Source organism: Stenella coeruleoalba (genome assembly GCF_951394435.1).
Source record: "Stenella coeruleoalba genome assembly, chromosome: 11".
NCBI classification, from domain to species: domain Eukaryota; kingdom Metazoa; phylum Chordata; class Mammalia; order Artiodactyla; family Delphinidae; genus Stenella; species Stenella coeruleoalba.
Window position 1 is genome coordinate 21,309,549 of NC_137157.1, and position 16,326 is coordinate 21,325,874.

The 16,326-nt window shown below is 38.9% G+C and overlaps 1 protein-coding gene across 2 annotated transcripts in view; it reads right to left on the reverse strand.

Moving 5' to 3' along the window:
• SCYL2 (SCY1 like pseudokinase 2) overlaps positions 1-16,308 on the reverse strand; it is a 58,839-nt gene extending 42,531 nt beyond the window's left edge. Inside the window, exons 1-2 of one of the 2 annotated variants that reach the window (XM_079935857.1) lie at positions 16,113-16,308; positions 271-475 (exon numbers count right to left, since the gene is read on the reverse strand). In XM_079935857.1, the coding sequence (XP_079791983.1) occupies positions 271-447 (177 nt within the window). In that variant the 5' untranslated portion in view covers positions 448-475; positions 16,113-16,308. Of the gene's footprint in view, positions 1-270; positions 476-16,005 lie in introns of both variants that reach the window. The other variant, XM_079935858.1, reaches the window with a different exon arrangement.
• Positions 16,309-16,326: the final 18 nt, after the last annotated feature.

Genomic DNA, 16,326 nt, shown 5'->3' on the forward strand with positions numbered 1-16,326 from the left:
TAATACACTCATTTGTGCAACTGATATGTTTGTTATTAAGTAAACAAAATTAAAGTACAAGATGAGATGATATATCAAACAATGTATTTATAACAATGAGATTCAAGGGCATGTTTAAAAGCATTTGTTTTTCTATGACTTCATTAGATGAAATGACAACTAAAGAACCCATTACTTTTAGCATTTCTTAACATAAAAATGCACACATGCACATTATGGTACTTATTAGCTTGTGTGTTCCTTCCAACTGGACTCTAAACTAAAACTTACCTGCTTTGTTGACTTTTTTGTGCCATTAAAAATCTTCCAAGCTAGCCCACTGCCACCACTGGCAATGTGTCGACCAACATCGAATTCTCTAGTGACAGGATTTCCCATCACAGCACTAGTGACATCAGCTGTTACTTTTGTAACAGTACTCTTCAACTTATTAAGCATGGACTCCATGGCTGCAATTCTGGGTAGTTATAGTTACCTAGAAACAGAGGGGGATAGGAGAGCACAGATCATTTGTTTTTACTTCTTTAAGTATTTATTCATTATTTAGTCTGAAAGCTTAATATACCCCAAACAATGAGCAAAACAATCCTATAGAAACAAAAGCTATATGTTAGTTTTGCCTTCAGAGAACCCAATATACTTGAATGCAAATTTAAGTCTAGGAACTGAACTGTGCTTCAACCTCAATTGTCACAGACCAATAAGAGAAAAGACATATTCACACTGACACTAACATGAATGTTGCTCAACTATATAACATGGTTCATATTATAAGACCCTTTAAGACTTAAAGGGGTGTAGAGGGTCTGAATCTTCACAGTAAAAAAAAAAACTATAAAAAACCTGAAAGGCTCTAATGTTATACTAAGCAATAAATTTGTATTTCATAAATGTTTTGTCCACTGTTGAACTATGAAGTCACTTAAGAATATTTTCTAAACAAAAAGCTAAAGGACAATAACACATGAACAAGCAATAGGTAATAAAATATTTTTCAGATTTTACACATATCTGGTGATGATGGAGGAACAAACACTATATTTACCCTCCCTCCTCAACAACTGGAAACTGGACAAAATATATGAAACAAATGTTTTCAGATATTGAACAGGCAGCACAGGCCATGTGATCCCAGTGAGAAAGCAAACAAGGTGAATTCTAGGGTTGCCCCAGCTTTCTGCCTAGAGGCACACTGCAAACCATGGAGTAGACAAAGAATCCCAAGCATAGTCTAACTGAATTAAGGAGTTGAGGAAAGAAACTGGAATTCAATGATGCTGAGATGGCTGGGACTTCTGAGACAGAATTTCAAAGAGAAGGGGGAAGAAGAGAAAAAAAAAAATTTTTAAGGCAAAAAAAGAGAAGGGAACAGTGCTGAAAAAGAGCTCCAGAAATTTGCAGGGGTCCCCCTGATGCTTTGTTGAATACTAAGATGCACATACATAGTGTGCAACTTCACCAGGTTGAAACGGAGCAGGACCCTACGGGGCCCTCTCAGGTACAAATACTTTGTGTCCCCCCATTTCTTGTTTGTAGGAAATAGGCTTCATTCAGCCCCCTTGACCTTCCCTGAGTTCCAAAGGGCAAAATCAAACAATTGCTTATCAGGGAATGGAGGGAATGCAGAAACAAAAGAGGAGGAGTCAAGAAACAATAATGCAGCCTCAGGGCAGGGTCCTGGTCCTCAAAGAATATACATAACAATACCTTTGAGTTCTTCTACAGGAACTAAGGCCCGCCCCCACCCAGTTAGAGGATTATAACTTCAGGTTGAGCATGAGATTCCTGGAACACCACCCTGTTACCTCACCACCAACCAAGCAGAAGAAAATCTGCACACAGTGGCAGATAAACTGGACTGATCCCCTCCCCAAATGATTCTCCCTTTAAAAACTTTCATGATCAAGCAGAATCTTTGGAGTTGGGTTTTTGGACACCAGTCTGCCATCTCCTCAAGTTGCTGGCCTCCTGAATAAAGCACCTTTCCGTTCTTACCAGCACTTGCCTCTCAAGTATTGGCTTTCAAGCAGCAAGCAGCCGAACCTGAGTTCAGTAAGAAAGTCAGGCAAGGAACAAATAGCGAGCTGTGAGCTGAATAGTTACAGAGTTCATACAGGGCTGCAAATCTTTTAATTTTTCAAGCTAGAGTGGAGAGACCTCATTGATCACTAAAGGCATTCAGTAGAAACCCCAGAAGGACTATGCCTTGGTACAGAATAAACCATTCTTAAAGTATCCTAAACCTGCCGTAACAAACTAAAAAGCTAGCCTCAAATGATCAAACTAATCATAGATCACTTAACTGCTTACCAGAATGAAACCCAATACTCATGAATGGAGACAAAAATAATTTCAGATACTAAGCGATATAACATTCACAATGTTTAGTATGCAATCAATAATTATCAGACATGCCAAGAAGCAAGAAAATGTGATCATAACCAAGACCAAAATCAGTCAATAAAAACAGACTCCAAAATGAGCTTATAGAATTAGCAGCAAAGATATAAAAAACTATCATATGTCCAAGTGAGACAGGAAGGAAGAGGTCAGGGGACAACAGTTAAAAGAATGACACAGCCAGCGCTTCCCTGGTGGCGCAGTGGTTGAGAGTTCGCCTGCCGATGCAGGGGATATGGGTTCGTGCCCCAGTCTGGGAAGGTCCCACATGCCGTGGAGTGGCTAGGCCCGTGAGCCATGGCTGCTGAGCCTGCACTCCGCAATGGGAGAGGCCACAACAGTGAGAGGCCCGCGTACCGCAAAAAAAAAAAAAAAAAAAAAGAATGACACAGCCATTGAGGATATGACAAAAACTGGTTAGGCTCAAGATGGCAGAAGATCTGACTTCCCGTAGACCTTGAGCCTCATTATATGCTCACTGTAATACACTAGAATGCTAAATGACACACCCACAGGTGCCATGACAGTTCTGAGGCTGACCATAAAAGGCCAAAAAGTGAGTGGTGGCCTAGTTCCTGGAAATCCCTGCCCCTTTCCCCAAATAGTTGAAATAATCCTCCTACTCATTAGCATAAGAAATTATCCAGCCCATAAAAATTAACAACTTCATATCCCAGGGCCGCTCTCACTTTCTGAGACAGTCTGCATTCTGCCAATTTTAATGTTTATCTATCTAAATAAACCTGCTTTCACTTTACTTTGGCTGGCTCTTGAATTCCTTCCATACAGGAAGCCAAGGACCCTCACTTGGCAGCCTGTCCTGGGACTCGCCAGAGACCTGAGACATGACTATTCTCTCGCTTCTCTTTTCTCCTGCAAAACAAGTATTTAGAGGAAAGCACGAACATAATAAAAGAAAATGGAATATTAAAAAAAAATCAAATGAACACTCTAGAGACAAAAATATCTCAAATAAAAAACTCAGAGGATATAATTATCAGATTAGACAATGTAGGAAAAAAAGATCAGTGAAACCTGAAGATAGAGTAAAAGGCTGGGAAAAAATAAATGAACAAAGTCTCAGTGACCTGTGGGACAATATCACAGTCTAACATATATAACTGAATCTCAAAAATGAGGGGGAAAGGGGAAAGATAATATTTGAAAAATAGCCAAAACTTTTCCAAATTTGATGAAAACTATATAGCACCAAGAAATTCAATAAACACAAAGCAGGATGAACACAAAGAAAACCATGCCTAAATATGTCATATCAAATAGCTGAAAATCAGTGATTAAGAGAAAACTCTTAAAAGCAGCCAGAGAAAATAGGCAAATTATATACAGAGGAAAAAAGATAAGAATTTCCCCCAAACTTCTCATCAGAAACTATACTAGGGAACAGGCTGAATAGGGAAAGGCCAGGGAACAACTGAATAAGGTCTCAAAAGAGCTAAAAGAAACTGCTGACATAGAATTCTATAAGCCATGAGGGAAAGAAAAAAAAAAAAACTTTCAAAAATAAATGTGAAATAAAGACTTTTTCATGAAAACCTGAGAGAATTTGTTGCCACCATATATTTACTATAAGAAATATTAAAGGAAGCCCTTCAAACAGAAGGCAAATGATACCAGATGGAAATCTGAATCTACAAAAGGAATGGAGGACTCTGAAAATAAAAATGATGCAGGTTTATAAAAAACTCCTCATGTTATGTTTGAAAGACAGCTGATCATTTAAAGCAAAAATAACAAAAATGTGTTGTGCTTATAATATATGTAGAAGTAAAAATATGATAAAACAAACCAAGGATAAGAGAGGGGAAATGGAGGGAGCTTCCCTGGTGGCGCAGTGGTTAAGAATCCGCCTGCCAATGCAGGGGACATGGGTTCGAGCCCTGGTCCGGGAAGATCCCACATGCCACAGAGCAACTGGGCCTGTATGCCACAACTACTGAGCCTGCACTCTGGAGCCTGCAAGCCACAACTACTGAGCCCATGTGCCACAACTACTGTGCTCTGCAACAAAAGAAGCCAATGCAATGAGAAGCCCGCACACCACAACAAAGAGTAGCCCCTGCTCACCACAACTAGAGAAAGCCCATGCACAGCAACGAAGACCCAATGCAGCCAAAAACAAATAAATAAATTTATAAAAAAAAAAGAGAGAGGGGGAAATGGAAGTATATTTTTGAAATATTCTTATATGTGAGGTAGTATAACATCATTTGAAGATAGACTGTGGCATATTAAAGACATATTATAAACCCTAGAGTAATAACTAAAATAATAAAGAGACAAAGCTAAAAAGCTAACAATGGAAATAAAATGCAATCCTAAAGTAAATTGAATTAATAAAAAAAAAGTAGGAAAAGAAAGGAACAAAGAACAAATGTGAAAAACAGAAAATAAATAGCAAATAGTAAGTTTGAATCCAACCATATAAATAATTACATTAAATGTAAATGATTTAAAATTCCAGTTAAATGGCTGAGACTATCAAACTAGATTAGAAAAGCAAGACCCAACCGTATGCTGTTTATAAGAAACCCACTTTAAACACACTTTACAAGATGATTTAAAACTAAAAAAAATGTGAAAATATACCAGCTAGAGTGGCTATATTAATAACAGGCAGAACAGGCTTCAAGACAAAGAGGGACACTTCATAATGACAGAGTTGTCAACTCTCAAGAAGACATAACAATCCTAAACTCTCAAGAAGACATAACAATCCTATTTAGTGTACACACTAAATAAGAGAGTTTCAAAATAAATGCAGCAAAACCTGACAGAACTGAAAGAAGAAATAGACAAATCCACAAGTGTAGTTGGAGACTTCATGGGTCCTTTCTCAGTAGCAAATGGACAGATAGACCAAGTAGACAGAAAATCAATAAGGACGTAGAAGACTTGAACAACACTAACAAATAACCTGACCTAAAACACTCCACTCTACAAAAGCAGAATGCGTTTTGTTTTCATATGTACATGGAACATTCACTAAGATAGACTATATGCTGGGCCATAAAACAAGTCTCAAAATACTTAAACCTACTGAAATAATACAAAATACGTTCATTGACCACAATGAAATTAAGCTAGAAGTCAGTGATAGATAAATATCTAGAAAAATGCAAATATCTGGAAATTAAACAATACTTCTAAATACCCAAGGGCTAAAAAAGAAATCACAGAGAAAATTTTTAAATATTTTGAAGTGAATGAAAACGAAAAATCTGTGGTATGTAGGCAAAGCAGTGCCCCATAGGAAATTTATAGCTTTAAATGTTTATTTAAAAAAAAAAACCAAAATCAATGGTATAAGCTTCTATCTTAGGAAGCTAGGAAAAAAAGAGAAAATTATACTCAAAATAAGTAGAAAGAAGGAAATAAAGAGTAGAAATCAGGTTTCCCTGGTGGTGCAGTGGTTAAGAATCCACCTGCCAATGCGGGGGACACAGGTTTGAGCCCTGGTCTGGGAGGATCCCACATGCCACGGAGCAACTGAGCCTGTGCGCCACAACTACTGAGCCTGCGCTCTAGAGCCTGCAAGCCACAACTACTGAAGCCCGTGTGCCACAACTACTGAAGCCCGCTCGCCTAGAGCCTGTGCTCTGCAACAAAGAGAAGCCACTGCAATGAGAGGCCTGCACACAGCAATGAAGAGTAGCCCTGGCTGCCACAACTAGAGAAAGCCCGCGTGCAGCAATGAAGACCAAACGCAGCCAAAAATAAATCTATTAAAAAAAAAAAGAGTAGAAATCAATGGAACGACTGAATTTAATGTAATTTAATACTCTATTAAATAGAAAAATGAAAAAGAAAAAAAATCAATGAAGCCATGCTCTTTCTTTTTTTTAAAAGATAAACCTCTAGCTACATTAAGAAAACTTTTAAAAACACAAAATGACCAATATCAGAAACAGAAGAAATCCTACGGATACTAATCCTATATAGAGCCTAAAGATTCTAAACAAATCAGATATCATATTATGGATGATCTTATGCCAGCCAATTAATTCAACAACTTGGATAAAGTGAAAAAATTCCTTGGAAGGTACAACTACCATAACTGAAGAGAAAGTCAGAATAATCCTATTTAAAAGAAATGCAGGGCTTCCCTGGTGGCACAGTGCTTGAGAGTCCGCCTGCTGATGCAGGGGACGCGGGTTCGTGCCCCGGTCCCGGAGGATCCCGCGTGCCGCGGAGCGGCTGGGCCCGTGAGCCGTGGCCGCTGGGCCTGCGCATCTGGAGCCTGTGCTCTGCGGCAGGAGAGGCCGTGGCAGTGAGAGGCCTGTGTACCGCAAAAAAAAAAAAAGAAAAAAGAAAAAAAAAAAAGAAATGCAATTCATAACTGCAACTCTCACCACAAGGAAAACTCCAGGCTCGGAGGGGTTCACTGCTGAATATTATCAAACATTTAAGGAAGAAATAATTCCAGATCCATATAAGCTCTTCCAGAAAATAGAAGACAATAGAACACTTTGATGTTCTATAGTCAGTATCACCCTGATACCAACACCAAATAATGACACAAGAAAACTTCATATCAATATACATCATCAACAGGTAAAAATCCTTAACAAAACATTAGCACATCCAACAAATCCAACCCCACAACCAAGTGGAATTTATCTCAGGAATGCATTGATTTAACACTCAAAAACAAATCCACGTCATTCACCATATTAACTGAATAATGGGTAATAGAAAATATATGATCATCTCAGTAAAGGCAGAACAAATTTTTTGATAAAAATTCAATACTCATTCACAATAAAAACTCTCAGCAAACTAAGAACAGAAAGGAACTTCCTCAACCTGATAAATGGCACCTTTGAATACCTATAGCTAATATCACGTTTAAAGTTAAGAGATTAATCACTTTCTCCCTAAATTAGGGAACAAAGTAAGGATATCTACTTTTACCACTTCTATTCACTATTCTAATGGAGGTCCTAGCCAAAGCAAAAAAGAAAACAAAATAAAAGACATTCATACTGGGAGGAAGAAGTAAAATTCTTTATTCTCAACAACATGATCATGTACAGAGAAAGTCATAAGTAATCCACAAGAAAGCTACTGGAATTAATATGTGAGTTTAGCATGATGGCAGAATACAAAAACAATACTTTTTTTTAAAAAAAGACTATTCTTATATTCTAGAAACAGACAACTGCACACTGAAATTTCAAAAATACCATTTTGAAGGGAGGAGTGGCCAAGATGGTGGAGTAGAAGGAACCTAAGCTTACCTCCTCTCTTGAGCACACCAAAATCACAACAATCTACACAACCACTGTTGAAAAAGACTGAAACCTACCCCAAAAGATCCTCTATAACTAAAGACATAAAGACAGAACCATGAGACTGGTAAGAGGAGCAGACTCACGACATAATCAAATCTCATACCACCCTGGGGGAGCGATCCACAAACTGGAGAAAAATTATATTACCAAGGTTCTCCCACAGGAGTGAGAGTTCTGAGTCCCACATCAGCTCCCCAGCCCAGGGCTCTGGCACTGGGAAGAGAAGCCCCCAGAGCATCTGGCTTTGAAGGCGAGCAGGGCTCAATTGCAGGAGCTCCACAGGACTGAGGTAAACAGAGACTTCACTCTTAAAGGATGCACACAGGGACTTCCCTGGTGGCGCAGTGGTTAGGAATCTGCCTACCAATGCAGGGGACATGGGTTCAATCCCTGGTCCAGGAAGATCCCACATGCCACAGAGCAACTAAGCCTGAGCACCACAACTACTGAGCCTGTGCTCTGGAGTCCGTGCACCGCAACTACTGAGCCCATGTGCTGCAACTACTGAAGCCCGCATGCTCTGGGGCCCACGTGCCGCAACTACTGAGCCTGCGTGCTGCTACTACTGAAGCCCACATGCCTAGAGCCCGTGCTCCACAACAAGAGAAGCCACCACAGTGAGAAGCCCGCGCACCGCAATAAAGAGTAGCCCCCGCTCACTGCAACTAGAGAAGAAAAAAAAAATGCCGCTAAAAAAAAAAATTAAGGAACTAGAAAAAATTTGCAAAGAAAGTAAAAAATGTAAAGGACAAATATTGATGCAAACAAAACAATAAACAAAGCAAATTAAAAAAAATACCATTTCAAGGATGTGAAGTACCTATGGATAAATTTGACAAGACACAAAGACTTGTACAATGAAAATAACAAAAATTTCTGCAAAACATTGAAGATGACTTAAAAACTTGTACAGGAAATGAAAGACTCAATATCAATATTGTTAAGGTGTCAATTTTCCGCATCAATCTATAGACTCAACGCACTCCAATCAGAATCCCAGAGGCTTCTGTAGAAAGAAACTGACAAGCTGTTAAAATGTTACTCTGAGAACAGGTCCACTAGATTGTTTAAGGGTCCATGGCCCAGAAAGAAGTTTAAAGTCCTATCACTCTTCAAACCTTCACCTGCCATGTGTATTCTTTCCAAAAATTGATTTACCTAAGAACAAGTCTGTGTCCTGCAAAATTTTCCTTAACCAACTCTTTTTTCACAGTGTTCTCCCACCTGAACAAAGTAAAATATTTTTCTCAGCCATCCCAGTCTTGTTATAGGGTATTTCCCTGGGTATAAAAATCTTTGGCAGGCATGCCAAAAGGGAAAATGCAATCTGAGAATACATTAATCCTGAAAGTCTCTTAAGAGTAAAGCAAAAAGAAGTTTGGTAAGAAATTCTGAAGAGGGTTGTGCTTAATTTCTTAACAGCAAAACCCCATGCCTTATCTGTCACAGAATTACAATTAAGAAACAAGATAGTCGTCACAGGGCTGTATAGGAACAAGTTTATTTATTTCAATTAATAAGCAAAAACTCCAAGGTTTTGATAAAAGTAAAACATAATCATAATACACCACAATCTAGAAATCAGATACTTTGTAATTATCTAGCCCTTGACAAAAAAATTCAGATGCCATCAACTTAAAACACAAAAAGAAGTACAACATCTTACAAAATTATTTAGAGAATACACAAGCAAAAATATTTGGAAGGCCACTGGCTTAAGGCAGCACTAGTTTGTGTCCTATTTTCTCAGTTAATTACATTATATTCATATAATTTACTTTCTATTAAAGATTTGAACTATCTGTAAATAGAAATAAAAATTCACTTTCTTTTTTTAATTTAATGCTGCATTTCTGTAAGCAGTTAGAAAATGTTGCTACTGGCATCATGAAAACATTCATTGCCATGCCAAGTTGTTCTCTATGAACATCTGCTGCTGATTTTGATGGGGAGGTGGAAGAGACATAAAAACGCTATTTAAAAATCTACATATACTTTCCTCTAACTCTGCCTGAGTAGCTACATATTACATGCCATGCACTTGCCATACACTGGAAATATAGATGTAAATGGAAACATGTCTGATATTTAGGGATCAGTCCAGTAGCAGACTCAGACCTGCAAAGATTTATAGCAATTAACTAGAGGTATGAATGTACCATGCTTTGGGAACATGAAGATTGGCTCAAAAATGAAGGGTTTTTTTGTAAATCAATTATACTCCAACTAAAAAAAAAAGTGTTTTTCAGGTAGGAGAAAAGGGAAGGAGCTTCCAGAAAGAAGGATTACTACGTGCCAAGACATGGAGGGAAGACTATACATGATGTGATTTGAAAACTAGAGATAGTTCAGTATGAAAACAAAGGATATTTTCAGAGTTAATAGTCAAATTTGAGATGCCTATCCATCACCCAGAGTCAACACTGGTGTACACAAGGTAGAAATAGACATGGAAATTAATCCAGTGAATTATTTAATATTTATTGAGCACCCACTATGTACCTGATACCACATAAGAAACTGGGGAAGAAAGAAGTAAAGGAAAAATAAGCCATAAAAAGCTTACCATCAAAGGTAAGAGACAGAGAAGTAAACCAACCACAGCATTATTATCCTACAGTAATAAAATGCTACAGAATATACATACACAGACGCTACAGGAACAAAAAGAAGAGGAACAGACAGAAGAAAGTTTCCCCCAAACAGCAAAATCATACACGCCTTTAAAGGGGAGGAGGAGTGAACTAGATAGAGAGAGAATGGGACAAGTGTAGGAGTAAAAACTAGCAGTTCAGATAAAAACTGGAGGAAAAGAGAGAAGTATGGCAAAGGAGACTTAGAAAAGCCAGGTTACCAAGGGCATTAAGTAGTAAGAAACCAAGCTATGATAAGCCACAGATAGGTTTCAGGCCTGAGTAAAATGATTAATCACTCCATCATGCAAAGTGAAAGATATACGAGGGGTGGAAGTAGGGAATATGACAAGACTGAAGACACTGTCAATTTGTACTTCAGGAATTTTATACATACATAATTCAGAATGTATATAGGCCAAAAAACAAAAAAAAAAAACAAAACAAAGGAAAGGACACTTGGAAATAGGGATAGAGAAGATAGGAAAGAGACAATAGGTGGAGAGGGTGTTTTAAAGGTGTTGGTTACATGGATATTTGTTTTATAATTACATATTAAACTTCATTATGCATTTAAATGTATCATATATCAAATTTTAAACAAACTTTGAGAGGGAGAGGTTGCTGAATTAAGGAAATAGCAGTAAAGAAGGAGAGGAAAGGAAAAATTAAGAAAAGTTAAGAGAACTTGGTGACCCACTAGATAATTAGACAATGGAAAGAGACAAAACTAGGAATCCCAATCAAGTCTCTCATTTCAGAGTCTAGGCGGAGGATGAAGCCATTTACCAAGGCAAGGCTACAGGAGACAATTGCTTGTTTTGTGGGAGGAAAACCTCAATTTTGGACATGTTAAAGTTGAGTTGCCTGAATGACATTAATATGCATATATAGCTAGGAGGCTTTTAGATATGCAGGCCAAAAACTTAGAAAAAAATGTCTCAGCTGAAAATACAAATGTGGGCACCATGAGCTTAAAGCAGTATAGTAGTTAAGACTACGGGCTTGAAAAAGGTTACCCAAGGAGACCTAAAAAGAATATGTATATCACGAGAGTAACAGAAGGCTACTTTGACGAATGAAGGGGAGAAAAAAAAAAGAAAAAGTATATCATGAGAGTAACAGAAGGCTAAGGACAAAATGAAATGAATGAGTTTATGAAATAAGATCTGAGCCTAAATGAGATTTTGAATTATTGGCAATAGCTTTTTTTTTTTTTTTTTTTCCGGTACACGGGCCTCTCACTGTTGTGGCCTCTCCCGTTGCGGAGCACAGGCTCCGGACGAACAGGCTCAGCGGCCATGGCTCACGGGCCCAGCCGCTCTGCGGCATGTGAGATCTTCCCAGACCGGGGCACGAACCCGTGTCCCCTGCATCGGCAGGCGGACTCTCAACCACTGCGCCACCAGGGAAGCCCGGCAATAGCTCTTTGACATGTAAGAAACCTAGAGACCAAATATATTTTCTTAAAATGATAGCTTTTCAAATTTCACTTGATAAATGAATAAAGAAGTCTTATTTCTCTAAGACAAAATTATAAGTGATAGAAATATTTATTCGTATAAGTGATTGTCCTTTGTACACCATTTAGTAGAATTCACTTGAAATTCAATATTCCCCTTGTAAATCCCAGCCAAAATAAGACTTGGGGCAGCTTCAGTATGATCCCAAGATTATATCTCCCTACCATCTGATTCAGCCATCACTTGGCTTTTACTAAAACCAGTAGATGAATCTGTTCATACTAGATTTTACTTGTACCTGGCATAAGGTGAGTTGGGTATTCGGCACCTGATGGCAGGTGGCTGAAAGGAACTGGCAATCCTTTCAGTTCTGCCTACTCATAAACTCTAGATATAGCAGGATAAAATAAAACTTTGTGAATTTTCAAGTAGCAAAACTCCAAAAGTCCCTTTTTCTACTTCCCCAAGAATAAAATATTCTTTTTTAGTAATCTGATTAGTAATTTGAACAATAAGTAGAATTAGCTTGATTTTTTTGTTGGAAACACTGTAATGCAAATAAAAAGGTTACTGTAATTACACCTGATAATGAAATTATGTTTAGTAACTGTTAGTTACAGAGACTAGACTTTCAATAAGTACAAAATAATACACACTGACTACAAAAAACAACACAAAAAAATACAAATGAATTCAAAATAGTTTTAGTCCTTAAGAGGTACAAGGGTCTGAGAATTTTGAAATACCACTTATATAGTCATTTGTACAAATACTCATAAAATTTTATAATTTGAAATAAGAATTACATTAACATGACAAATAATTTTGACAAAATGCTTCGTAAAACTTGGTAAAAATTTTGTACCTATACTTCTATATGCAGTGCTTATCTGTTTATATGTAAGATGATCCTGAGATATACCTTGGAAATACGTGTTTTTTTTCTTGTAGGGGGGCTTACAGATTACTAAAAGTTTTTAAAAGATACAGTTTTTAAAAAATGGTTAAAAACATTCTTTGGCCTATACAGAAACCATGTTTAATTTTACTCAGGAAACAAAGATCGTACCAGCTCAATACAATCATTCTCTTTACAACTACAGAAGGTATCTAATTATTATCAGTTGAGCTAGAACAGATTACTTCAGGGGACACACGTGATTTAAGAAACAAACAAAAAACTAAGAAGACTTAGCAATGTACAGTGAAGCACACATCCATTCAACAAACTACTGGGTACAGAAGAGGTGGAAAACACCATGCTAAGATGCAGTAGGAGAAACAAGAAGTAAAACATTGTTTCTATCATTAAGTTTGTATACAATAAGATTTTAAAAGCGGAATGAGAGGTTATAAGGCAACATATACTTAAATATCAAACTACTAATTTGAACAATAAGTAAAATTTGAGGAGAGATTACATCCAACTCTTTAGAAGGCCCTTCCAGCCCATGAACTTAGTGTAGCTTTTACTACAGGAAGTCAACCAGATACTTGGAAATTATTGAAATTAAAAAAAAAAAAGTAGCAACAGCACTGGGGTGGCAGTGTCTCATTATTCAGCTCCTCTAGCCAGAGAAAGAGGAAAAAGGAATAACTGGGTAGGAAATTAGACGAAATGGTCATTAAGGGCACTTCCCTAGTGCCCTTGATTTAAGAGCATATAAAATCCGAAACACAGCATAGTACAATGCATGAAAACTGAAACTCATAAAGCACTGAAGTGTTGTCTAAAACAATGGTTTTCAAACTCCAAAGCAATGATTTTCAAACTCTGGTGAACATCTAAAAACATCTAATAACATCTAAATGACTGGCTAACTTGTTAAAACACATAGATGTCTATGTACTATGTCAAACCTTTGGAATCAGAATGCATAAATGTGCAGTCAAGGCATTTATAGTTTGAGCAGTTCCCCAGGTGATTCTGATGCACAGTGAATTATATAATTAAGCACACAATCTTCAGTGGCAACAAAACCTGGGTTCAAACGCCAGTTCTAATACAAGCACTATGACCACCAACTAGCGTCCCTAACACTAATTCCAATCTTTCTAAAGAGGGAATTGCCACCCATTCCTCAAGTGACTGTTGTGAGGATTAAAGATGATACACAGAAAATGCTTAGTACAATTCCTGGCACATTTAGTAAGCAGTCAATGAATTTTCATTTAAAAAACATTTATTAAGCACTTACACAGTATCAGGAGATTAGGGAAATCTCATAAATTTATTAAGTATTAATAAGCATGGCAACTCTGCAATGGTGTCATGAGAACATATAATTAGGGGAATCTATCGTAATCAGGAAAGTCTTCCCTGACGTGAGCTGAATGATGAGCAGGCATTAACTGAATGAAAAGGAAAGGAAGAGCATTTCCAGGCAAAGGATGCATCATAATCAAAAGCCATATACCTGAAGCAGAACAGAAAGAACAGAGTGACTAGGAGGAAAGAATGCCAGAAGGTGCTGTGGAGATGAGGTCGCAAAGGTAATTAAGAGGGACCTAAACAGCCTGTTAAAGATTTTAGTTGAGCTTAAAAACAGTGAAGAGTTTTAAACATGGAGATAATGTGATTAGATCTACATTTTGAAAAAGTCACTCAGTCTGGTGTGGAAAACTAGAGGGAGCCACAGTAAATGCAGGTAGACCCTAATTAGGAGACCATAAGTACTTCAAATGAGAAACGATGGTGGCTGGAACTAGAGTACTAGTATGAAAACCAGGAGTATACAGACTCAAGAGATATTCAAAGAGGCAAAATCAAGAGACTTCAAGAGAGACTGATATGAGGCCTGAGAGACAGGAAGTTGTCAAATCTCTACTGCTATAGAAAGGGATGGATGATGAAGCTAGTCACTTGAGTCAAACAGTAAGAGGACCTCTTTTTCTTGGGGGATAAGTCATGAATTTCAAACATGTGAGTATGAGTAGTTATTCCCAAGTATGGGGTTGATTTTTACAGAAATATTCCAGTGTATGTAAGTACAATGTGCTTCTATTTATTTTATTGGGTGTTTATGGATCTTAGAGACAAAAGGTTTCTGCATGTGTGTTAAGTGGATCTGAACAGAATGAAGGTCCTTCCTTTAGGTTCCGTTCCTTTAGAGTCCCCCCAAAGTGTCTTTTATGACTACAGTTTAATAGTGTCTCAAGAATTCTATTTATACACTCAGCTGATAAATTATTTTAAAACTTTTTAAAACTTAATATTTAAACCAAAAAATAAGAAGCCAAACGAAAAAGGCCTGCAAAGTCCAAAAGGAAGCTTCAATCACCTGACTTTCAAGCTGTTACCAGAACATGACCGGTTTTAGTGACAGGTTTGTTTGGAGCATTAATCTTAAACTATATTAATTTTCCAGAATGGAGAGGCTTGCGAATGCGACTTAGAAAACTTCTTACTCATAGAATCCAATTTGTAAAAAAAAATGATGATTTTTTTTCAGATGATTTTCATTTCATTTTTCAGATGATTCCTGACTTTGATCTACAAAAATACTAGTTTGCAACTTACAATTGTAAGTCACTACCGACATAGTGCTTTTAACTCGCTTGAGTCTGGAGTCTCGGGAAGACTGTTTTGGGAGTTGACGTGACAATACTGGTCCCCTTCATAACTGATCATAGGTATGTATTCAGTCGTATCCCAAGTTTTTGCAAGCCTCATGGGTCTCAACCTTCTTCCATCCTTTCTCTCCCGCTTAGAAAAACAGGAGTGCAGGAGCCTCGGAGCGGGTATTTAACAAAACACCTGCCCCACCCACCTCACAAACAATAACCTTCCATTCCAGAACTAAAGCTACTGTCAGAAAAGGACGCCGGGCGGTAGGGCCCTAGATGGTAACCCAGGTTATCAGAGGTGGACCTCAGAACCGAGGGGAGCTGTTTGTTCTCACCCAGTCCCAGAGTAGTGTCCAATTTCCCAAAAGGGAACCAAGATCTCCACCACGGAAACCCGAGCTCCCGAGCCGGAGCCGGGGGCTCTCCCTCCAGCAGATGGCTCCAGCCCGGGGTCTCCAGTCGCTTCCAGGCCTCTTCGGGAGACTCGGGCCTCCCAGATCCTCTCCCCGGAGCTCGCCGCTCCCCCAGCCCGGCTTCGCGCGGGCGCCCAGAGCCCCGCCGCCCCGCCTGCACCCGGCAGGCCCGTCACCTGGCAACAATCGCCAGCCCCGGGGACCTTGGGAGGCCTACCCCAGGCGCGGGTCCTTCCCCATTCCTTTTCGCTGCTTGAGGAGCCCAAGCGAGAGCGCTGCCGGTGAAGGAGGTCGTTCCGTGCCCGTGGAGGGGGGGTCACTCACCTCTTCCCCTTCTCCCCCGGGAGGGGCGGTGCTGGGGCTCTTTTCCCCCGCCCCCCCAAACGCCTCCTGGCTGCTCCTGCTCAGCCCCGGCGCCTGGCCACTGCCGCCGGCTTACTCCATAGCTTCTCACACTCGCGCGGCCTCAAAGGCTGGAACCGGAGGAGGGAGGGGGGAGGGGAGGGGAGGGACTGGGGAGGAAGAGTAAGGGAGGGGG